The sequence below is a fragment of the Haematobia irritans genome, chromosome 4 (genome assembly GCF_050003625.1).
Source record: "Haematobia irritans isolate KBUSLIRL chromosome 4, ASM5000362v1, whole genome shotgun sequence".
In the NCBI taxonomy this organism is placed as follows: domain Eukaryota; kingdom Metazoa; phylum Arthropoda; class Insecta; order Diptera; family Muscidae; genus Haematobia; species Haematobia irritans.
The window spans coordinates 169,343,731-169,370,596 of NC_134400.1; the positions used below are offsets into that span (position 1 = coordinate 169,343,731).

At 34.9% G+C, this 26,866-nt stretch overlaps 1 protein-coding gene across 1 annotated transcript in view; it reads left to right on the forward strand.

Annotated features, from left to right (window-relative positions):
* The window catches only part of RhoGEF64C (Rho guanine nucleotide exchange factor at 64C), a 516,589-nt gene that overhangs the window by 484,364 nt on the left and 5,359 nt on the right, over positions 1-26,866 (forward strand). Inside the window, exons 5-7 of the mRNA XM_075305189.1 lie at positions 7,889-11,811; positions 11,871-12,266; positions 23,363-23,590. Coding sequence (XP_075161304.1) covers positions 7,889-11,811; positions 11,871-12,266; positions 23,363-23,590 — 4,547 coding nt within the window. The remainder of the gene's footprint in view (positions 1-7,888; positions 11,812-11,870; positions 12,267-23,362; positions 23,591-26,866) is intronic.

Sequence of the window (26,866 nt, forward strand, 5' to 3'; positions counted from 1 at the left end):
AGTTTCCATTGCGTTATTCATTCGATCAATTTACAGCATGATTGTAAATGAAAATCAACTTCCAATTACGGCTATCTTTTCATGAATCGATCCATTTTAATGCCCATATCAATTTATATGAAATATTTCGAACAATCGAAATTATTTTTTTTTTAATTTTATTTTAAGGCCATATACATATGTGGAATATTGACAGAAAATTTTTTCAAAGTTGTTTTTTATAGAAAATTTTGTCAAAATGTTATTTCTATCAAAAATTTTGTCAAAATTTTATTTCTATAGCAAATTTTGTCAAAATTTTAGAAATATTAGAAATATTTAGAATTTTTTTTTCTATAGAAAATTTAGTCAAAATTTTATTTCTATAGAAAATTGAGTGAAAATTTTGTTTCTATAGAATATTTTGCAAAATTTTATTTCTATAGAAAATTTTGCAAAATTTTGTTTGCTACACATTTTTTTTTTTATTGAATTTCTATTGATAATTTTTTCAAACTTTTATTTCTATAAAAAATTTTGCAAAAGTTTATTTCTATAAAAATTTTATTCAAAATTTTATTTCTATATATTTGGCCAAAATTTGAGTCTTATTTGAGATTCTATCAAAATGTAGATCTAAATACAAAGTTGTGCAGAGTATATTATAATCGGTCCACCGGACTTTAGACTTTCCTTGCATTTTTATTTTTTGTTAAAATTGTGTTACGTCCCATAACGTTAGATTTAATATTTAAGTACATAGATTTTGTAGAAATATATACAATTTTGTCTAAATCGATATAAACCTTAATATAGCTCGCAACAAATTTAAAGGATTTGAGATAGTATCAATAATTTTGGTCCACAAATACATACACTGTTGGTATCTTCTCATATTATGATGGGTTTCTACATCATTATTTTATTTATTAAACATTGCCCTAAATTTGAAATATAGAGTTCAAATGGCATCTAATGTGAAATTAAGACCCTTTTTTTGCACCCATAAATAAATGCGATACTTTATATCGATCCACTTACGGTACCCCCACAATAGGACAACAAATTAGTGGTATTAAAATGAGATTTAGTTATATTACCCGGAGTTGATGAGCTGATGAAAAATGCTGGAGTCGGAGTCTAGCAAAATTGGCTCGACTCCACAGCCCTGGTTATACCCTGCGCCACACTGTGGAACAGGGTATTATAAGTTAGTGCATATGTTTACAACACCCAGAAGGAGACGAGATAGACACATGGTGTCTTTGGCAAAAATGCTCAGGGTGGGCTCCTGAGTCGATATAGCCATGTCCGTCTGTCCGTGAACACATTTTTGTAATCAAAGTCTAGATCGCAGTTTTAGTCCAATAGACTTCAAATTTGACACAAGTATGTGTTTCAGAATAGAACCCTATTGAGTTTGGAAGAAATCGGTTCAGATTTAGATATAGCTATATATATTTCGCCCGATATGGACTTATATGGCCCCAGAAGCCAGAGTTTTACCCTAATTTGCTTAAAATTTTGCACAAGAAGAACAAATTTTATTGAAATCGGTTCAGATTTAGATATAGCTCCCATATATATCTTTCGCCCGATTTGAACTTATATGGCCTCAAAATCCAGTGTTTTGCCGTGATTTGCTTCAAATTTCGCACAAGGAGTACGTTTAGTAGTATTGGTAATTGTGCCAAATTTGGTTGAAATCGGTTAGATATGGCTTCCATATACATATATCTTCCATCCGATTTAAGTTTTAATTTTAGAGATTTTGTAGAAGTAAAAAAATTGTCTCCTTTATATAGCTTCCAACAAATGTGAAGTAGTTGAGATGGTAACACAAATTTTGGTCTACATAGGGGCGAAGGGTATAATACAGTCGGCCCCGCCCGACTTTAGACTTTCCTTACTTGTTTTTATATTATTTTACGATTTTTAATGCATTCTAACACTTGTCTGAAATCTTTGACCTCAAATATTTTCAAAAATTCGCAATTCTTCTGGAATAGATTTAGCATTTTTTTTGTCAAAATTGTAATAATTTGTACAATTCTAATAATTCTTATTTTTTTAACATATTTGAAACAAAAATATTACCCATTAAAAATATGGAAAAAAACGAGTTTTTGAATATTGAATTAAATGAACTTCCTATGTAGTTAAAATAAAGAACATCTTGGGGATGACATTTTTGGAAGTGCTTTTAAAGTCATGCTTTTAGAAGAACTTCCAAATTTTTGATATGTAACTTTGCTTTAAATTGTAATTGTAACTGGCCACCAACAAGCAATTTGGAGAATTCTTACTGAATTATTTCCCGATTCCCTTGCACAAGTGCATTCAGTTATTGTAGAACACAAAGGACATTTGCTTGTTTTTTTTTGTACAATCCCCCATACTACCTAGTGTTGTAATAGGTAAGAAATAAAAGAAAAATTAATTCAATTTTCTTGGAGGGCACTTCAAATCCAGTTCTATTTTTCGCAGGATACTCGTATCTCTAGAGCAAAATAAGCAGAACACTTTTTTTATTATTCCATAGTTTTCCGAAGCGAAATAGAGAATACATGCCATTAAAAACAGCACGGATATTTTAATAAGAAAAGGGAAAAACACAATAATAGCTGAACACATATTTTAATATTCTGTACAATCCAATTTCGTTTGGGATGCTGGCACAATGGCAGTATTATTCACCAGAATGCAATGGGTGCAAGCAGCAAGTGCATTTGGTGAGATGAATTGGAAACAAGTCCTTGTTTTCTTTGAATTTCGTGTAATTCGCCAATGAGTTTTTATTGTTGTTGGTGTTTGTGAATGAGAGTGTGTCGAGTGTTTTTTTTCAGATTCACCTGGCATAGTCACGTGTTCAATCATAAAATTTTTTATTACAACCTTTCAACACAAAATAAAATGGAAGTGGAAAGAAATAGAAATGTTCACTTGTTTGAACAACAAGAGAAAAAAACAGGAAATTTTTGCCAAAGAATTGCATTCAAGGGAACTTCTGGAACACATGAACATAAAATGCCAAAACGTGATTCCTCTAGAAGCTGTTTTTAGAAATACAATAAAAGAAATTTCCCTCAGCTAAAACAAAAAAGTAAATTAGGGCGGGGTCAACTATGCTATAGCCCACATGCCAAACACCAGATCTTGTATATACGCAAAGAAAAGAAAAGCGTTTGGAAAACTTGTACCGAAAATGTTTCTCTTTTTTTAGAGTTTTTTTGAATTACTCAAAAAATTTTATACTTTTATCACAAAAAAAAATTTTTGTTACAAAATTTTCATTTTTGAAATAAAAAAGTCATTTTTGATCCAAAAACACAGTTCATTTCATTTATATCAAGCACTGTTCTTTTCTGACTCTAAGTTTTTAATAGGACACATTTTGAAGTTTCCTAGTAAAAATTTAATATAGTAGTATGTTATGGCGAATCTTCCGAAAATATTTGGAATATATAAAAAAATTATTTGGAGTTCGGTCAAAGCAGGGATTGAACCCACAACCCTTAGTGTGCAAGGTGGGCATGCTAACTATTGCTCCACGGTGGCTAACTAAATGTATGCTTCTTTTAAATAAAGTTTCTTTAATTGGCCCGTGGGTGCCGAAAACTATGCTACATAAATATAAGCGTTTGACTGCTTGCGTTGCTTGTGCGTAGATGGCTATAGTATTAATTGTCTGTTGATGACAATAGCAGCTAAGCAGCCCACAGGATAGTGTGTTGGTTTACAAACGGTATGGTCCGCGGTTCTATTCTCCGTCCAGGCGAAATGTAAAATGTAAAAAAAAAATATAAAATCGAATAATTTGTTATACATTGTTTGTATTACAGTAAAATGTGCTAAGAACTAAAAAACCTCGTGGAAGTGAGAAAGATGTGAGGGAAGATTCATAAGCCAGAAAATGTTTTTTTAGTTAGTCTTTATGAAATTGTTTTTACATCCAGCAGTAAGTTCGGCTGTGCCGAATCTTAAATACCCGCCACCATGAATCAAATATTATTGTTTCCTGTGTAAATTCCAGGGGGGTTTAATGACAAATATTCTTCCAAGCAGATCAGTTCAAACAGTACGCTTCCCGAAAAAAAATTCAAAGATTTTACCTATGAAGACTAGATCAGATTCTGGATTTATAAGAACCGTTTTTGTTTGAGTTTTAGAGGAATCATAAACATATCTTGTAAGTGTGCAAGAAAAAGATGCAATAACGCTTTTATTTGAAGTCTTATATCTGTAGATTTTTACCCCCATTATTAAATGAGTACGAGAATTAACAATGGAAATTTTACATTCTGTTTCCAGCAAGTTTCATGATCAGTGCGCCTTCTATACCTCAAGAAGTGAAATCGGTCTATAAATCCGATACACATTTTTGTTGGTCTAAAATACCAGTAAATACCAATTTTAGGCAAATCGCATATAAACTATGGTTTCTAGAAACCCAAGGAGCTAAATCGGGATCTCGGTCTTATAGGGACTATGCCAATAACATGAGCGGATACACACAATATTCAGCACATCTAATTGTAGTTCTAGAATCTTGACCTCAAATCAGAGGGCCGGTTTATAAGGGGGCTATATCAAAAATTGTACCGATACCCAATATATTCTGCACACTAGATAGGGTCACGGCCTAAAGGAAAAAAAAAGTTGATGCGGTCACCCCCCAGTTTTGTAGAATATTCGAAGACAATTTCAGAACACCAAAACTTTTTTTCCGTGCACCCTACGACCCCCCGAAATACAATTTATTGTGCTGTGTCGTCATTTGAAGTCCGATCGAAGAGAAACGCATATCGTTGTTCGTGGTTGATCAGGGGCTATATTTCGTGCATTGGTCATTTTTGACTCCAACGTCAAATTTGATTTTTAATTTTTTTATTTAGCTTCGAATACCCCTATGACGCCCATTTCTAATAACCATTATAAAGATCTTAACAAAATATGAAACTTTTGCTTTTGAAGTATTTACTTATATTCATAAACAAACAAGTTACAGAGATTTTAAAAAGTCAATAGGTCACCCTACACAACACTAAATAGTTTTTGCTGTGTTGTCATGATGTCCGATCGAAACCACATGCACATCGTTACTCATATCTACGGAATTGATTTATAAGGCATTTAGAACACAAAACCTGTTTATCTGTAAATTTCTAACGGTACCTTTGTATACATACTCGTTGTTTGCACTACGGCATTTTCTGCGTTATGCAAAGAAATATTTTTTACTTTGAAGTATCCGTTATAATTTGGATTTTTAAACTGGCATTTATTTGTACGTGACTACCTTTATTAATAAACCTCGAAAAGAGAATGAAAATTTGATAAATGTGATCTGTAGCCTGATTTTAATTTTATTGGTCCTAGATTTAAAGCCACACGCAAAAAAAAAAAACGTTTGGAAAACATGTACCGAAAACGTTTTTTTTGTTAGAGTTTTTTTAATTGCTTCGAAAATTTTAAACTTTTATCACCAAAAAAATCGTTTGTTACAAAATTTTTATTTTTTCAATAAAAAAAGTTATTTTTCGAAACAACAACACAGTCCATTTCGTTTATATCAAACACTGTTCTTTTCTGACTTTAGATCTTTAATAAGACACATTTTACAGTTCAAAATTTAGTATACTACAATGTAATGTTGAACATTTTTTCTGAATCTTCCAAACATATCTGGAATATATGTAAAAAAAAAAAAAACAAAAAAACTTTGGTCGAAGCAGGGATCGAACCCACGACCCTTGGCATGCAAGTCGGACTTAGCAACCACTGCTCCACGGTGCCAAACTAAATGTTTGTTTCTGTTAAATAAACTTTGTTTATTCGGTTCGTGGGCGCCGCAAGCTATGCTAAATAAATATAACTTATATGGATAATTATCTATTGATGACCATAACAGGTACATAGCTCAGTGGTTAGTGCGTTGGCTTACAAAGTGCATGGTCCGCGGTTCGATTCTCCGTCCAGGCGAAAGGTAAAAAAAATTAAAAATTTATAAAATTGTATAATTTCTTCTACATTGTTGGTATTACAGGAAAAGGTGTTAAGAACTAAAAAACCTCGTAGATGTGAGAAAGATGTGAGGGAAAATGCAATTAGCAAGAAAACAATGTTTTTTTTTTTGTGAGTTAGTCTTTATGAAATTGTTTTTACATCCTGGAAAAGAATAAACGTTTATCACAAAAAGTATATACTTTTCTTCCAAATACACTTCCTTACAGCGAAAAGCAAATGAGAAACGAACTTTGTTTGTCTAAAATTTCGTTTGGGAGGAAAGAATTATTTTTTTGCGTGTATATCTAAAACTGAATCAATTTCAAATTTGGCACACTTAACCACACTATCGATTGTACTCCTAGTGCAAAATTTGAATCAAATCAGAGTAAAATTCTGGCTTCTGAGACCATATATCCATATCGGATGAAAGATATACAGTGGGAGCAAAAGAGCAAACCCGAGTGCATATTTTCACTTTTTGCAATCTTTATTAAATAGAAAATGCCTAGTAAGGCCCCCAGAGATTGGGTCGTTGATGACTGGAAATAAGTTAAATGGTCAGATGAAACAAAAATAAACCGTTTTTAATCTGATGCTGATAATAGAACATTACTGGTAATGATCTGGTAATGAAAAAGTCTCCAAAAACACCACATCACACAAACCGTAAAACATAGAGGGGGAAGCTTCATGGTATGGGGATGGTGACACACTTGGCCGTTGGTTAGTGATAAGGAATCATGAACAAATGAGATATTGTGCAATCAAATTTGCCTGGGTTTGTGAGGATCAAGTTGTTTTTCAAAAAGACAGCAAACACAAACATACTTACAAAATAGTAAGGAAATGGTGGTCGGAGCACAGTTCTCAAATGCTTAAACGACTACCACAAAGACCCGATTTCGATCCCATTGAGAATTTATGGTCTATGGTTTAAAGGTGCTTGAGATTACACCAAAGAGTACCAAAACATAGCGATGAAATCTAGAGTCAAGATCAGCACAATTAGTAGAAAAATGTTAAGACAAGTTAAAACCATAATTAGAAATAAAAGACTATTGGCTAAATACTAACACATTTGATTTCAATGTCTTATGCATAAAGTGCTAAACTGTATTCAGACTTACTTTTATTTTATTTTAATAACTGCATTAGTATAGGTATATAATTTATCAGAATGTACAGTTTTATTTATAAGGAAATAAAGTATAAATGAAACAAATTTTGTAGCAATTGGACTCAATAGACGGTTTTTATTAAGCAAATGAAACATACTCCTAAGTGGTCAACACTGGTTTTGCTCCCCACTGTATATGGGAGCTATATCTAAATCTGAACCGATTTAGATGAGTCTTACAAAATATTCGGATGTACGACATTTGAAAACAGATCGGTTGATAAACACCTCAAATGTGACCCGATCGGTGATAAATATATATGCCGGCTATATCTAAATCAAAATTAATAGCGATTGTCGTTGGGCCGAAGTATGCCAAATTTGAGGACGATCCGATTTAAATTGCGAGCTGTACTTTGTACACAAAAATACATGAGCATACAGTCAGACAGACTCAAAATTTAATTCTAAGCCGATCGGTATACTACACGATTGGTCTCAGACTACACCTTCTTGGCGTTACATACAAATGCAAAAACTTATTATACCCCGTGCCACAGTAGTTGTGAAGGGTATAATGATATATGGAAATATTCGGAAAGTATAATCTTAAGAAACTTAATGATATATGGAAATATTCGGAAAGTATAATCTTAAGAAACTTAGCCATCCCATGCCACCTTTATTCTCATCGCTTAACCGTAATCTGGTTTCTTGTTAACCCTTGTCCGAATGCATATTTACTCAATATTTATTCTTGGTTATCATTTTTCTCCATTGCAGGAGCTACAAAACCCACAATATCCACGCCAACAGCTGTAGCAGTTAAAACGGCCAATACATCAGTTACTCATGATGATAGAGGGCATTCGGATAGTGACAAAGTGACTGAAACGACTGCAGGTGGTAATGCTGGCGTTAATCAGAGAGTTGAAGTGAAAACCAAACAAGAAAAGCCCAAGCAACAACATAAGCTTTCCCACGAGCTCCTCCAAAGCAGCAATGCGAAGGCACAGAAAAAGAATATGCAAACAATTCATTCTACTGCATCAGGCGATAGAAGACGAAGTTTGGCCATCAACTGCAACAACGATGCAGACTCCATAGATATAGGTGAGGGAGTAAAACCAACAAAGGAGGAGACACAATCACACAAAGCCATCAGACGCTCACAAAGTGAACGGCAACCAACTTCTTCTGCCATGGCACATCTGGGCAATAAGAACGATAGAAGCAACAGAGCCAACAGTTCCAAATCGGATGTTGACAGTAAGAAGAAGAACAACAACATCAACAAACAAAGCACAAACAGTAAGCCAGATATTAGTAATGGTGTGAAGGACAAAAACGATGGTGGCAAAGAGAAATTCACTAAGGCGATTGCTCCTGGCATTGGAGTGAGTTCCAAGAATGGCAGTGGAAAAAGCAAAGGCTCTGAATTGAATTTCCAAGACACAATGGCTTTGAGAAAACGTTGCCAACGCTCAGATACCAGAGATTTATTTACAATGGGCCCCTTGGAAAGACCTCGCGAACCACCGCCACCACCACCAGTGACAATGGCTACTACGGAAGCCTCATCGCTGCCTAAGGCTGCTCATTTGGAGAAGCAGTCAGCAAGTGAAGGTAGAGATATGGCATCAATGGCAGATGTTCTTGCCATTGAATGTTTACCACAAATTGTTAGTTACTGTGAGAGTAAACAAGAAAACTACACTTCCACCACCAGTACTGATGAACCAGCAGCCGCAACTACATCTGAAGTTATAAGCCAAGAAATCAATGACAGCACCGGCAATGATGGCAACCTTAACGAGCAGATGCAGCAACAAAAAATGACCAAAGCCACCAGTAACATTAACACCACGCCATCGGTGCCATCTTCTCCGGAGACAAATGGCAGCAAATCCTCAATGTTTCCACAGTCCAAAGCTGCTTATGGCTCAACACTGGCAACATATTCGAATGGCGAACAGAAACAACGACAACCACAGAGGACAGTGGTTAGAGTGGCTCCCTTCAATAAGCAGCCCTCAAACTCCTTTGATGTGCATCGCCTCAAGATCACCCATACAGACCATAACAATGATAATGTTGTACAAACTCCCACGTCACCCAAAAGTACTCCTAGCACTCCTGGCTCGAGTTACTCTCCTTCTGCCACTTCTTCGCATTACAGTGTTACGGATTTATCGACCCTTAACTCTATGCTGGACTATGGGCAAAAGAAAACATCCATCCTGATAACTGGAGATGATTGCTACAGCACCATGAATCTTAGCTGTGATGACTCATCCACACCTCTCTATCAATCCTCAGTTGTGGTTACCGATAGCAACCACCAGTACCACAACAAGGAAGTGGAAGGTGTGCATATGACCAATGCCTTTAATACGGTCACCATAAATGTCAGCAGCCCTCGAAACAGTGAGGATGAATTGATACTCCAGCATAATCAGCTCAATAATATTCTGAAGCGGCAGTCGAAGTACACCTCCGCTTCGGCCATGGGTAGTATACGAGCCATAATACCAATACGGGGAACTATAGATATAAATCTACAGCGTTCAGCATCGTCAACTTCATCCACTTCGACGAGTTCCATGACAAGTACTAGTAGCTCAACATCTTCATCAACTGGATGTACTTCGAAGAGGGGTAAAACTTTGATCCGTTTGGATTATGAGCATGAAAAAACGTCCAACAATGTGGAATCTTCTAAATCTCCTGTGGAAGATAAGCCAGATAAGTCTTCGGAAGACTCACCTGACTGGTTGCCCCATGAATCCGAATTATTGAAAATACTTCGTAATCCTGTTGAGGCTGTGAAACGCAACCTGGTACCCCACATCTGCAAATTGCGCGAGGATGATACTCAAAAAGATTCCAAACGATCCAAGAAAATGAAAGAGGGCCTTAAGGATGTTCCGCTTGACTTTAAAGATTCAGCCAATAGATCTCCCCCTGTCGGCAATAACAAAGCCTTTGATGCCAACTCTTTCATAGGCAAACTTCTTGAAGATCCAATGCTAAATCAAGTAGCTGAAGGTCTGGAGAGTGATACCGTATGTGATTTGATTGAGAACTCTCTGAAACGATTGCAAGAGTCTCGAAATTCTCTGGATATGAGTGGTACCAAAGACAATGATGATATGAACCGTTTGATTGATCTATCTCTCAAGCGTTTGCAAGAGGAACGAAAGAATCCTCAAAAAATGGGTACTCCAAACTCGCCCAGCTCCTCAGGAGCCAATGGTAGTAATTTGTTGACAATTCCTGCCACCTCCAACTCCTCGACCTCAACCACCAAAGATGAAGAACGTTTATCGAATCGCGGAAGTATTAGTTCTGCCAATAGCTTTGCCTCGGCCCACAACTATGAGCTCTTTGATTTTGAGGCCAATGAATCCGACTGCTATCAAAGCTGTTCCAGCGACATTAACTCTATGCTGGACGATGAAGTGGGCTCACCCGAAACCAAATCGAAATTCTATCAAATGCTTGTTGATGCCACCCTGCAGGAAATAGAGTTATCCACCAATGCCGAGGATTTGATCAATGCTGATGATCATCAATACGAATCAATTCGCCATACCATTGACCCCATTTACGAGGAGATAACCGATATGCCACCTCCCTTGCCTCTCTCTGCTCCCCCACTCAATCCAGATCCAGAATTGGAGAAGAAATCTGCCCGATCCATATTTGAGGGAGCCTCTAAATATGATATACTATCATATCTGGTTGAGGCCAAAGAACGAGGATTGGTTAAAGAGGAGGTCTTTGATTATCCTCTCAACTGCTCCAACCCCATAATCATTGAAGAAGAATCTTCGGATACACTCAGTGATTTGGGTAAATTGAGCAAACTTAAACGGTTGGACACCATCAGTTCTCGATCTTCGATTGTGAGTGACTCCTCGGAGGATACTCAGAGTAATATGAGCTCATTATCTCCACCCTCTAGCAATACCAATAATTTCGTGCTATTGCGTCACAAACAATCGTCCAATAGTGACATTGAACGCAATGACTCTGGAGTGGGATCAGAAACTAGTAAAACTTCACGTAGCAGATATTTGCATCCATCGCATAATTCTTCGATAACATCATCGTTTTCATCGACAACTTCGTCGTCACATTCACCACAACCTCGTAACAGTCCCTTGCATTTGTGTGAGGATTGTGATGGAGCGGTGGAAACGCAAATTGCCGAAGATGGCTCCATGTTTGCACCTCTGGTGTGCCGCAAATGCTCCAAGAAACGGGTGGAACGTAAAGAAATCCTTACCGAAATTGTGGAAACGGAAGAGAAATATGGTCGTGACCTACAAATAATCCTTGAGGAATTTTGTCATCCCATGCTTGTGGCGGGGCTGCTAACTCAAGAGCAACTCTCTGCAATCTTCTTGAATACCGAAGAATTGCTCGAGAATAATCAAACTCTGGCCGAACGTATGCGTGACGCCCTCGACATTGCCCTGGAACAGGGTGATGATGATCTGCTCACTGTGAATATTGGTAAAATATTCCTGGAATTCACTCAAATGCTGCATGCCTTCGAGAGTTATTGTGTTCGTCAAGCGGGGGCCAGTCTTCTACTGGCCAACTTGGAAAAGGACAAGGAATTGCTTAGGATCTTTTTGAAAGTTTCACAAATGGAGAATGCCGTTTTAAGGAGAATGAACTTAAATTCATTCCTTATGGTAAGTTTTACTTTCTTATTCACAATTTGTCCACATTTCATCTTCCGGGTTTCTTTTAGGTTCCTGTGCAACGTGTCACCAAATATCCTTTACTCCTCGCTCGTTTGTATAAAGTTACTCCAGCCCATCTAGAAGGACGTGACCAACTTAAACAGGCTCAAGAAAAAATTGAATTACACTTGAATCATATCAATCAGGAAGCTAAAGATGTTCCAACTAAACTTTGGCGTCGCATCTCATCCTCTAGCCCAAATCGGCGTGCATCCTGTGAAATCGATATGATAAATATAAAACTTCGAAAAATGGCCATAGATGTGCTCGAATGGAATCACGATGAGGTACGTTTCGTTATGGAAGGCAAGCTCTTGTATACGCAACCTACCGATGGCAATTGGAAGAAGGCGCGTACCATTAAATTGACTTCAGTCAATGCATTATTGGTGACAAATGGCAAGGTAAGGCAAATATTTTTTGTTGCTTCCATTTATGAATTATGAATTTAGATTTGAACTAAAACAAATGTTCATAGAGAAACTCACACAATTCACAAATCCATAAAAAAATAATCAAAGAGCGCAGCGAAGTTTGACCAGGTGGAAGCTCTAATATTTCCGTAAGAAGTTTTATTCATAACACTGAAAATATATTCACTCAACAAAAAACGATTTCAAACTTCAGCTTTAGGACACAACTTCTATATTATAGAATATATTAAGGAAAAAGAGATTTTAAATATTGGATGCACAAATTACTAATAGAAGTACTATAATAACATATACAATTGTGACGAAATTTTCTATAGAAATAAAATTTTGACAAAATCTTTTATAGAAATAAAAGTTTGACAACATTATCTATAGAAATAAAATTTTGACAAAATTTTCAATAGAAATAAAATTTTGACAAAATTTTCTATAGAAGTAAAATTTTGACAAAATTTTCTATAGAAATAAAATTTTGACAAAATTTTCTATAGAAATAAAATTTTGACAAAATTTTCTATAGAAATAAAATTTTGACAAAATTTTCTATAGAAATAAAATTTTGACAAAATTTTCCATAGAAATAAAATGTTTACAAAATTTTCTAGAGAAATAAAATTTTGACAAAATTTTCTATAGAAATAAATTTTTGACAAAATTGCCCACAGAAATAACATTTTGACAAAATTTTTTATACAAATAAAATTTTGACAAAATCTTTTATAGAAATAAAAGTTTGACAACATTATCTATAGAAATAAAATTTTGACAAAATTTTCCATAGAAATAAAATTTTGACAAAATTTTCTATAGAAATAAAATTTTGACAAAATTTTCTATAGAAATAAAATTTTGACAAAATTTTCGATAGAAATAAAATTTTGACAAAATTTACTATAGAAATAAAATTTTGACACAATATCCTACAGAAATAAAATTTTGACAATATTTTCTATAGAAATATAATTTTGACAAAATTTTCTATAGGATAAAATTTTGAGCAAATTTTCTTTAGGGTACATTTTTTGACTAAATTCTCTAAGTTCCTCTAGGAATAATTTTTTTACAAAATGTTGACAAAATTTACCAAAGGAATAAAATTTTTGACAAAATTATCTATAACAAGTAAGTAAAGTCTAAAGTCGGGCGGGGTCGACTATATTATACCCTTCACCCCTATGTAGGCCAAAATTTGTGTTACCATCTCAACTACTTCACATTTGCTGGAAGCTATATAAAAGAGACAATTTTTTTACTTCTACAAAATCTCTAGAATTAAAATTTAAATCGGCTAACGCTATCCAGTTAATTGGAGGAAATTTCCATTGAAAATGGGTCTAAAATGTGTAACAGTCTACCATATTTCCCCAACTCTGGTGTACGTATATATGGGAGCTATATATAATCTGAACCGATTTCGACTAAATTTGACATGTATAGTTAGAATAATAAATCTTCTATGCGAAATTTCACGTAAATGGGAGTATAACATTGGCCCCCTGGTCATATGAGTGCAAATCGGACGGAAGATATATATGGGGGCCATATCTAAATCTGAACCGATTTCAACCAAATTTGGCACAATTACCGATACTACTAAACGTACTCCTTGTGCGAAATTTGAAGCAACTCACGGCAAAACCCTGGACTTTGAGGCCATATAAGTTCAAATCGGATGAAAGATATATATGGGAGCTATATCTAAATCTGAATCGATTTTGACCATATTTGGCACATACAATAGTATCGTTAAAAGTACCGCTTGTGCAAAATTTGAAGTAAGTCGGGGAAAAACTCTGGCTTTTGAGACCATATAAGTCCAAATCGGGCGAAAGATTTATATGTGAGCTATATCTAAATCTGAACCGATTTTAACAAAATTTGACACACTTAACGATACTATTAAACGTACCCCTTGTGCAAAGTTTGAAGCAAATCACGGCAAAACTCTGGCTTTTGTGGCCATATAAGTTCAAATCGGACGAAAGATATATATAGGCGCTATATCTAAACTTCCACCGATTTCAATCAAATTTACCAAGCATTGGTAGAATGTCAATTCTACCCTCTGTGCAAAATTTCACGAAGATAGGTAGTAAACTTTGGCCTCTGTGGTCATATGAGTCTAAATCGGACGGAAGATATATAAGGGAGCTATATCTAAATCTGAACCGATTTGGCTGATATTTTGCAAGATTTTCGAGATTAATAAAATATTTGGATGTACGTTATTTCAAGAAAATCGGTTGATAAACACGCTAACTATGACCAAATCGGGGATAAATATATATGACAGCTTTATCTAAATCTGAACCGATTTTTTCCAAAACCAATAGCGATTGCCTCTGTCCCAAGAAACGGCCCTATGCCAAATTTGAGGACGATCGGACTTAAATTGCGTGCTGTACTTTGTGCACAAAATTACATATACAGACAGACGGACAGACAGACAGACAGACAGACAGACGGGCATCGCTAAATCGACTCAGAATTTAATTCTAAGCCGATCGGTATACTAAAAGATGGGTCTATGACCACTATTTCTTGGCGTTACATACAAATGCACAAACTTATTATACCCTGTACCACAGTAGTGGTGAAGGGTATAAAAATCAAAAACTTAAAAGTAATATGTGGTAGTTTTTTATACCCTCCACCATAGGATGGGGGTATATTAACTTTGTCATTCCGTTTGTAACACATCGAAATATTGCTCTAAGACCCCATAAAGTATATATATTCTGGGTCGTGGTGAAATTCTGAGTCGATCTAAGCATGTCCGTCCGTCCGTCCGTCTGTCCGTCCGTCCGTCCGTCCGTCCGTCCGTCTGTCCGGCTGTCCGTCCGTCTGTGGAAATCACGCTAACTTCCGAACGAAACAAGCTATCGACTTGAAACTTGGCACAAGTAGTTGTTATTGATGTAGGTCCGATGGTATTGAAAATGGGCCATATCGGACCACGTTTACGTATAGCCCCCATATAAACCCATCCCCAAATTTGGCTTGGGAAGCCTCCCGGAGCAGCAAAATTCATCCGATCCGGTTGAAATTTGGTACGTGGTCTTAGTATACGGTCTCTAACAAACATGGAAAAATTGGTCCATATCGGTCCATAATTATATATAGCCCCCATATAAACCGATCCCCAGATTTGACCTCCGGAGCCTCTTGGAGGGGCAAAATTCATCCGATCCGATTGAAATTTGGTACCTGATGTTAGTATATGGTCTCCAACAACCATGCAAAAATTGGTCCATATCGGTCCATAATTATATATAGCCCCCATATAAACCGATCCCCAGATTTGACCTCCGGAGCCTCTTGGAGGGGCAAAATTCATCCGATCCGGTTGAAATTTGGTACCTGATGTTAGTTTACGGCCTCTAATAACCATGCAAAAATTGGTCCATATCGGTCCATAATTATATATAGCCCCCATATAAACCGATCCCCAGATTTGACCTCCGGAGCCTCTTGGAAGAGCAAAATGCATCCGATCCAGTTGAAATTTGGTACATGGTGTTAGTATATGGTCTCTAACAACCATGCAAAAATTGGTCCATATCGGTCCATAATTATATATAGTTCCCATATAAACCGTCCCCAGATTTGACGTCCGGAACCTCTTGGAGGAGCAAAAGTCATCCGATACGGTTGAAATTTGGTACATTTTGTCAATATACGGCCTCTAACAGCCATGTAAAAATTGGTCCATATCGGTCTTTAGTTATATATAGCCGATGACTTATTACACAAAAATTGGTCCATATCGCCAAAAATAATCTACCAAAACTTTATTTCCATAGAAAATTTTGTCAAATTTTATTACTATAGAAAGTTTTGTCAAAATTTCATTTCTATAGAAAGTTTTGTCAAAAGTTTATTTCTATACAAATGTTTGTCAAAATTTTATTTCCATAGAAAATTTTGTCAAAATTTTATTTCTATAGAAAATTTTGTAATCTACCAAAACTTTATTTCCATAGAAAATTTTGTCAAATTTTATTACTATAGAAAGTTTTGTTAAAATTTCATTTCTATAGAAAGTTTTGTCAAAAGTTTATTTCTATAGAAATGTTTGTCAAAATTTTATTTCTATAGAAAATTTTGTAAAAAATTTATTTCTGTAGAAAATTTTGTCAACATTTTATTTCTATACAAAATTTTGTCAAAATTTCATTTCTATACAAAATTTTGTCAACATTTTATTTCTATAGAAATTTTTGTCAAAATTGTATTGCTGTAGAAAATTTTGTCAACATTTTACTTCCATAGAAAATTTTGTCAACATTTTATTTCTATAGAAAATTTTGTCAAGTTTTTATTTCTATAGAAAATTTTGTCAAATTTTTATTTCTATAGAAAATTTTGTCAAAATTTTATTTCTATAGAAAATTTTGTCAAGGTTTCATTTCTATAGAAATTTTTGTCAAAATTTTATTTCTATAGAAAATTTTGTCAAACTAGATTATATACGTATTTAATCGGCCTTTTTTTTGTTTAATATATACCCCGTATGGGCTAACTTACAATTTAGAAGACAGTGTTAAAAAGTTTTACGATACCTTGCCATCGGCAAGTGTTATCGCAACCCAAGTAATTCGATTGTGGATGGCAGCCTTTAGTAGAAGTTCCTACGCAATCCATGGTGGAGGGTACATAAGATTCGGCCTGGCCGAACTTACGGCCGTATATACTTGTTTTTTTTTTTTGTTGGTAAAATTTTCTTCATTTTTGGTAGATTATTTTAGGCAACCGTGGTTGTAATGCGTTAGCCGAAATAGAAAACCGGTTGACCGATTTTTCGGGTTAACGGAAATGCCAATTTGTTTACAATCCGTTTTCGGGTTTTGTGACGGAATCTGGTTAACCGGTTTTGGACACCCTAAAGGAAGTGCTTAGTTTTTCTAGCTAAAAAAATACAATATTTTCTACTTATCTAAAGAGCCGAATTGTGCTCCTAGCCATTATTGTGTGTGCCATTCCATTACCCTTCTTCTTCAATGGAATATTTTGGCTCTTATATAATGTTATGGTATGCTGATTGTCCTTAGTCCATTGGGATCATTCAAATACCATCACCTCCTGAACCTAGTACCACATTATTGCCACTCTAGTCGTCTCTGGTAATCGAACAAAGGGTACGCTACTTGTGATTGTATTTTAAGGATATTGATTTTTCTCCTTGTCCCATTAGGATTGTCACATACATTTGTATGTCCAAATGCATCGGTATATTGTAATTTAAGTATATGTATGTTGACCATAGAAAAACAGGGGGGTTCTCTCGTTCAATTCCCCATTCATTGTTGACAATAGGATTTGTGGAATCCTTATTGAATTAGATGGAACAAGCATTCGTTATATTAAAACCTTAATTTGACCACAACGATTCCAATTGAATTCCCATTAAATGGCTTTGTTAAGGCACAAAGGATCTAAGAAATATGTGATAACTCAATACTATATGTGCCATCATCGACTATTCATTATTAGTCATTTGGGAATCCAGAGGAATGTTTACGAAAAATGCTAATTAATAATGATTCTCTTCTTTTTGGAAAACCACAAATTACATCATGTGTGGCAGAACAAATATCACGGAAATTGAAAACGTAATCAAACAGTTAACGCATCGTAGTTACACGTAGAGAAGGAATATGATCACCTCAAACATGTTTCAACAGCAAAATGTTATTTTTGAATGGTGAGTGTGGCACCTTTTTGCCGTAAAAATGTTGTTTCTCGGCAAACATAAAATGCTTGTCGAAATCGTATACATATTTTCCGAGAAAATAGCATAGTTGCGGCAAACATCTTACATATTCCCTATCCAAAAATAACATTTTTCTCATGACCTATCCATATAGAACGATCTCCCGATATTACTTCTAGGGCTTCCATAATCCGTAGTTTTTAACCATTTTGCCTAAAATTGGAAATCTAGAGGTATTTTATGACCACAAATTCGTGTACCTAAAATGGCGTGTACCGGTTAATTTTTTGATATATCCCCCATATAGACCTTCTTGGGCTTGTAGAAACCGTAGTTTTTATCCACTTTGCCTGAAATGAGAAATCTAGAGGTATTTTAGGACCATAAAGAGGTGCACCACAAATGATGAGTATTGGTCCATGTTTTAGTATAGCCCCCATATCAACCCGATTTTACTTTTTGGGTTTCTACAAACCATAGTTTTTGTCGAATTTGCCCGAAATTGAAAAACTGGAGGTTTTCTAGGACTATAAGCTACGCATTTATTTTTTGGGATTTTAGAAATCGTAGCTTTTATCAAATTTGCCTGAAATTGGAAATCTAGAGGTTTTTAGGACCATAAATAGGTGTACAGAATATATTGTGTATCGGTACAATTTTTGATATAGCCCCCTTATAAACCGGCCCTCTGATTTGAGGTCAAGATTCCAGAACTACAATTAGATGTGCTGAATATTGTGTGTATCCGCTCATGTCATTGGCATAGCCCCCATAAGACCGACCTCCCGATTTACGCCTTGGGATTCTGAAAACCATAGTTTTTATCCGATTTGCTTCAAATTGTAAATATACTGGTATTTTAGACCCACAAAAACGTGTATCGGATTTATAGACCGATTTCACTTCTTGAGGGTATAGAAGGTGCACTGATCATGAAAATTGCTGGAAACTGAATGTAAATTTTCCATAGTTAATTCTCGTACTCATTTAATAATCGGGTTAAAATCTACAGATATTAGTATTCAAAAAAAGCGTTATTTCATGATTTTCTTGCACACTTACAAGAGATCTTTATGATTCCTCTAAAACTCAAAAAAACGGTTCTTATTAATCCAGAATCTGATCTAGTCTTCATAGGTAAAATCTTAAAATTTATTTTCGTACTGGTTGAACTGATCTGCTTGGGAGAATATCTGTCATTAAACCCCCCTGGAATTTCCACAGGAAACAATAATATTTGATTCATGGTGGTGGGTATTTAAGATTCGGCCCAACCGAACTTACTGCTGTATATACTTGTCTTTTTGTTTTTAATTCAATTAAAATTTTAATTGGAAACATTTAGGTGATATTTTTTTGTGTAGAGCAATACATAGCAAATTTGGCACTAAAATACGGATGGACAATTGGGCCTAAAATACGGACGGATATAGTTATATCGTCTTTATAGTTCGAACGTAATATTTCGATTCATTCCATCCTATGGTGTACAGTGATTCCAAATAGCGTTCATAGATATATTTCTGCAACTGTTTGTAACACCCAGAATGGGACGAGATAGACAAATGGTGTCTTTGGCAATAATGCTCAGGGTGGGTCCCTGAGTCGATATAACCATGTCCGTCCGTCCGTCTGTCTGGGAACACATTTTTGTGATCAAAGTCTAGGTCGCAATTTAAGTCCAATCGCCTTAAAATTTGGCACATGTTCCTAATTTGGGTCAGAATAGAACCCTATTGATTTTGGAAGAAATCGGTTCAGATTTAGATATAGCTCCCATATATATCTTTCGCCCGATATGCACTAATATGGACCCAGCAGCCAGAGTTTTATACTGATTTGCTTGAAATTTTGTACAACCATAACACTTAGTCGTATAGTCAAGTGTGCAAAATTTGATTGAAATCGGTTCAGATTTAGATATAGCTCCCATATATATCTTTCGCCCGATATGGACTTATATGGGCCCAGAAGCCAGATTTTTGGCCGAATTCGGTTGAAATTTTGCACTAGGAGTACAATTAGTAGTATAGTCAAGTGTTCAAAATTTTATTGAAATCGGTTCAGATTTAGATATAGCTCCCATATATATCTTTCGCCCGATATGGACTAAGATGGTCCTAAAAGCCAGAGTTTTGGCCCAATTTGGTTGAAATTTTTCACTAGGAGTACAATTAGTAGTGCAGTTAAGTCTGCAAAATTTGATTGAAATCGGTTCAGATTTAGATATAGCTCCCATATATATCTTTCGCCCGATATGGACTTATATGGCCCCAGAAGCCAGATTTTTGGCTGAATTCGGTTGAAATTTTGCACTATGAGTACAATTAGTAGTATAATCAAGTGTGCAAAATTTTATTGAAATCGGTTCAGATTTAGATATAGCTCCCATATATATCTTTCGCCCGATATGGACTAATATGGTTCTAATAGCCAGAGTTTTGGCCCAATTTGGTTGAAATATTGCGCAGGGGGTAGATTTAGCATTGTAGCTATGCGTGCCAAATTTGGTTGAAATCGGTTCAGATTTAGATCGGTAAAATCGCCACTGCTTAGTCGAAAAGTTGTAAAACTGACTCTAATTTTCCTAAACTTCTAATGCATATATATCAATCATAAATAAACATTTGCGAAGTTTCCTTAAAATTTCTTCAGATTTAAATGTTTCCCATATTTTTTTACTAAAATTGTGTTCCACCCTAGTGCATTAGATGACATAAATTTTGAGTCTATAGATTTTGTAGAAGTCCATCAAATTCTGTCCAGATCGAGTGATATTTAAATGTATGTATTTGGGACAAACCTGTATATATAGCCCTCAACACATTTGACAGGCTGGCCTATAGGCATTAAAAATTAGTCACCTCGGGTAGATGCAATTTTATTTAGCTGTCAATTGATTTCTATGATTTTATCTGAGTAGAACTTGTAAACGCCTATTAAAAAGGCTCGCGAGCGTGTGCGATATCTCTATTCATTACTTTGCTGCATTTCTTATAAAATTCTATGCATTTTTGTGTACCTATTTGGGTTAAATTAAAAGTTGTAGACTCCACCAAAAAATACGCAATTTTGGCCATTTTTTATTTTTCTTTTTGTCGTAAAACTTTTTTCTAGGCTTCTCCTACATTTTTGGTCAAGCAGTATATGAGTTCTTCTCATTCCAAAATCGGCAATTTTAAAATGAATGTTCTTTTTTAAACATTTCTCAAATGGCAAAGTACAGAGTAACTAACTGTAAAGGCTGTCAACATTCTACTGGTAAATAGCTAAGAAATATGCAAATTACAAAAATGACGCTTTATTACATATGTCCGTACTTAGAAGATTTTTGGTACGAATTTAGGGAATGCTATACTCAGCCTAAAATTTACTAACTCTGATGAAATAGTGCATTTCTGTAAATGTACGGTTATATGGGGGCTATACCTAAAACTGAACCAAATTTGACACACTTGGCTACTTCACAATCCAGCAAAAAAAAATTGGAAGTTGTTACACACACATTGTTTTTATGCATATCCCTTCAGGAATAGAAAATCAATAAAAAATTAAAAAAAAAAAAAAATGAAAAATAAAAGGCACAGCTTCTAAAGCAATGCAAACACGGAGTACTTCCGTCCTATGACAAGCCCATGTTAAATTCATTGGAGATGATCCAAATTTGTACTACTTCCGGATCACAAATTGGGGATCTCAACTACTTTTTTTGGAAGGTCTTTTGCTGGGTAATTGTACTCCTTATGAAAACTTTTAAGCAAATCAAAGTAAAACTCTGGTTTCTGGGTCATACATTAGTGATGCTACGGTGACATGCCAACCATTTCACCGTGGTGGCTCGTAAGCATGCCCGCCTCGCGTACACAGTGTCGTGGGTTCAAACCCAGTTTCGACCAACAAGTTTTTCAGCAGTGGATTATCCCCTCTACGTATTTCTGTTGACATTTCTGAGTGCTTCTCTCCTTTTCGGCTATGAAAAGAAGGTCCCTTGTCGTTGAGCTTAACATAAAATCGGGCAGTACTCAGTGATAAGAGAGAAATTCACCACAATGGACTGAATAGTCCAAGCAAGCCTGAAATATCGGGATGCCACTTTACCTAACCTAACCTGGGAGGGTCCTCGATCCTCGGTAAACTTATTTCTACAGCCGTTCAATGAAATTTGAATTGGAAAAAAAATAATAATAATATTAAACTAAAACCATTTTTTTTGTTGCAAAAAAATTAATTTATATTTAGCATCAGTTTAACAATGGGCTGTTTTCGGTGTACATAAATAAAAACTTCTTGTGCCAGGTTTTAAGCCGATACCTTGTTTTGTTCGGAAAAGTTAACTTGGTTTCAATAAGCGAATGTACGGCTGAACATTGCTAGATTGACCACGACCAAGAATATATATTATTTATGGGGTCTGAGGTCCATATTTCGATGCGTTACAAACGGTATGAGGATATAAAAACAATTAGCTTGCCACAAAAAAATATTATTTTTGAATCAGTTTACCAATTCTGAGAGGCTTTCCAGATTCCATAACAGTGAAGCTTTGCTAAAGCTTTTGAATAACACAACCCCACCAAACATTTCTATTTCATAGAAACGTTCTTAATTTAGGTCATATCCTTTTAAAATTTCCCAAAACAATGCTTGTATGGCAAAAGAGATATAAGACCTTCATTTACCAAAAGACAAAAGAAGAAATTCCTATAAATGTGTAATTGGAACTTTTTGCACTCATCCTTATCGAAGACCAAAACTAATAGCAAACTCTCAAAACAATTTCTCCGGAAAAAGTAATAGTGACACCCATAATAAATGAATATCAGCAGGACACATTTAGTCCGGATAAAGATTTAGATGTACTAGTTTTTAATGCCTAGTTCGAACCAGAGATGAACAATCTATAGATATCAATGAAAAGTATCCGATTTTTTTTTTGTGCTCCTTTAAAGATTTCTTACAATTGATTTTTTTTTGGTTTTTTTTTTCAACTCCCTGTCTCTCTTGGCTGGCCTGCCATCATCTTGCATGGATCTCTTGGTTGCATTTGGTTTATGTTATCAACACTTTAACATCCTGGCTCCTGGTTACCATGTGGACGAACATTCAAACGCATGTACATTGGAAACAAACACAACTACGACGACGACGACGACTATGCTGCTGATGATGACGATAACAATTTTCTATTCAATATTCAATTCATGAAACATTTGCTAACCAACCAACCTATACCAACCACCAATGCAACAAACATGAACATGACGGCAAAATGTTGGATGCTGCTTGTTGTTGTTTTTTCCCCTGGTTCTGGTGTGATGTTTTCACTATCCTTACACATCAACCACACATATAGCCAAGTACCAATTACAAGGCAGAAAAAGTCATGTCAGATAAACTGAATTTTAACAAGCATACCGGAATTCGAGAGGCCTCATTGTTGTTGGTCAAAGAGAAGTGTGGACGTTATGCCCTGATACGTGAGCCATTGTATTTGGATCGATGTGTGGTATGCAGTGAAGCTGATTGGGATGAATATTTCGAGATACAGGAGATCTCATCAAAGGACACTTTCATATTTAAAGTAAGTACACCTTTCCAGGCTAACACAATTGCCAAAGTAAATCTACTAATACGATGGTGATGTGGTAGTGGACGAAGGAAATCCTTAATAAAGCTTCTTGCTCGAACATATGAGCAATATCACTATGAATCGAACTACAGGGTATCAAGTGTAATAAAAGAAATTTTATTTGCATTAAATTGAAGACTTTATATCATCGCATTCACATTTTACTTCCAAAATCCACTTTAACTAGATATCAACTGTTATTTGTCTTGTTAAAGAAGTTCTTTCAAAAAATCTGGATTTTGAGAGTACACAGAAAAAAATTTCAGTAGTTAAACTAACGCTAAATTTAACTTATTTTTATTGTAAAAAATTTATTTGCTTGTAGTTAAATTTTATTATTATTATCGAAATTTTCCACAGCTTAATGAAATCTTACTTTTTTTAAGTATGTCTCAAAAATTTTATGAACTAAACGTGAGTATATAGTTCAATGACCGTACACATAATTTCAATATGAACTAAAGTAAAAGAAGATTTTCGTACGATTCCCAAAAATAGTAAGAATGAACTACCGTTTGGGTAAAATGGTCATGATTTGGCGCCAATGATTTTCTTCTTTACTTTTAGTTAATTTTTTCTTCTATGAGATGATGTAATTTCGTGAACTGTAGCTAACAAATACAACAGGGCATTAAAATTTGGCTCCATGAAATAAGCCCCCAAGAAAAAAGGCCCCAAACTGGAAATGAAATAATGCCCCAAATTTTGGGGATTTAGTTCATAAGGAAATAAAGCCTCATTTCGAATATGTAATAAAACCCCACAACAATGAAATAAAGCCCAAAATTTTATGAAATTGGGCCCCATAGGGATTTATTTCATTTTATAAAGTAATATTTATTGCTGTTATAGAGAAAAAAATAAATTTAGTCATGAATTTAATAAATATTTCAATATAATATTATATTTTGTATAAATAAAAAAATTCTCTATGAAAAATCCAATTTAATAATTGTATGAGAGTAATAAGTTTCAAGTAAAAACTTCCATGGTATCTTCAACGGGTTGGCGGCAGCAAGGACACTTGTAATTGTTTAAAGCTTTTGATAATGCATCCGCCATTTCACTCCGAACAAATTTTCATATGTCTACAAGGTAGCATAACAATGTTTGATGGTTTGTTGGCGCAGATCACGCAATCGCTGTCGTTTAAAGTGCTAGAAGTCACTTCTTGGTTGTCGTCTTCCGAGTTTTCACAATCGTAATACTCTTCTTCCTCGAATATATTTTCCTCTGGTATCAATTTTACGCATATTTTGTTAGGTTCATACACCATTCGGGAAAGAAAATCGTTAACAGATATATCCCCATTTTCCAAAAGCCGGATTGCTTTCTCAATTTTGGAAGACTTATCAGCATCCTGTCTCTTCTTTCGTTTGCACAACGAGCCACCGCTTTCAGAGAGCATTGAAAAATGGCGGCTTTTGAAAAAATCCTCATTACGAATTATGGCAACAAACTTAAAAAAAAAATTATTAACCCAGGGGGGAGTAAGGGAAGAGCCATTAGTTTATGATAAGCTGCAGACGCTTCTTTCGAAGATCGTATATACTTAACTAAAGCCTTTCTGCTTCTCACGTTACGCCTAACAGCTTGGCAAAAATGGAACCCAAATGAACAGTTTTGTTAGCACTCGAATAAATGATGTTGTTTATTTTTATTTGTATTGCATTAGTTATGTTCACTTTTTAAATTTAACCGAAAATTATAATACATGAGCGGAATTGCGGAATTGTTATGATTTTGTTTAAATGTAAAGGTTTCACAAAATTGCGAAGTAAAATAACATTTTGGTAGAGGTTTTAAAAGAATTACGAAAAAAATAGATTGTGCTCGAGTGGAAAGGTTGAAAAAAATTCGCGCGAATTTTTTTCAACCTTTCCACTCGAGCACAATCCACAATCCTCTACCAAAATGTTATTTTACTTCGCAATTTTTTTATGTGCTGTAGTTTCGATTATATTAAATTCAAATTAAACAAAAATTTAGATTGTGCTCGAATGTAAAGACTTCAAAAAATCCACACGAGTTTCGTTTTTACATTTGAGAACAATCTAAATCTTTTTTTAATTCTTCTCACATTTAGAATATAAAAACAAAATATTTCATACGTACCAGCAACCAACATTTTGTGCTTTCACGGACACAGTTTCCATCGGACGTTACATTAATTCTAGATTTACACTCTTTTTGTCTACACTCATATTTAGTTACACCTTTGTAAAATGATTTCTTGCGATAAATCATTTTTTCCTCAAATACGTAAAGGAGTTCACTTCCACTTCTTTTTCCCGGGAATATTTCGTAATTCATATTGAGTATTTGTTTACTACACGACGTTTAGAATGAAACTGAATAGTCAATCAATGTTTACAATGAATTGCAAGCATTCATTTAAATACACGGTAGTTGTAACGGTACCAGTCTACGCATTTAGTAAAGTTGTTAGTTTTAACAAAATGAAATAATGCCCCACAAAGAAATCGTTGGGGGTTTCCTTAATCAATGAATTACGGTGTTTTTTCATAATGAAACAACACCCAAACATAATAATGAAACAACACCCCAAAAAAACGAAACAATACCCCAAATTACGTTGTTTTTGTTTTCAGTATAAAGGTTTGGGGCTTTGTTTCATTTCCGTTTTGGGGCCTTATTTCTTGGGGGCTTATTTCATGGAGCCAAATATTTTGACAGCACGCATTTCTAATTTTTCCATTGTAAAAAAATTTCGGATGCGTCTTTTTTGAACACCTGTTTCTATATGAGGGAGTTGACAGATCGAAACAAAATTTAACATGTGTTCATAACAGAGATGGAAGTTTCCAAAACACTTAACTTTTTCCTGTTTATACCGCGCTTTTTGTGCTATGCTAAGAAGTTTCCGAACTGCCCTCGTATATGAAGATTATTTCAAAAATGTAAATAAATGTAAAATCCATTGGAGATGATCCAAGTTTGCACTACTTCCGGATCACAAGTTGGTGACCCAAACAAAGGTATAAATTCCGAGGGTATAAGACCGTACACATAAGTTGAATATGAAGTAACGCAAAAGAAAATTTTTTGTACGATTCCCAAAAATAGTAAGAATCAACTACTGTATGGTTAAAATGGTCATGATTTGGCGCCAATGAGGGGGGTATAATTTCGTGAGTTGTAGTTAAAATATTCATCAGGCCATTAAATGTTCCTGGTTTCAACAACACTTTGTGGAAATCTCAAAAT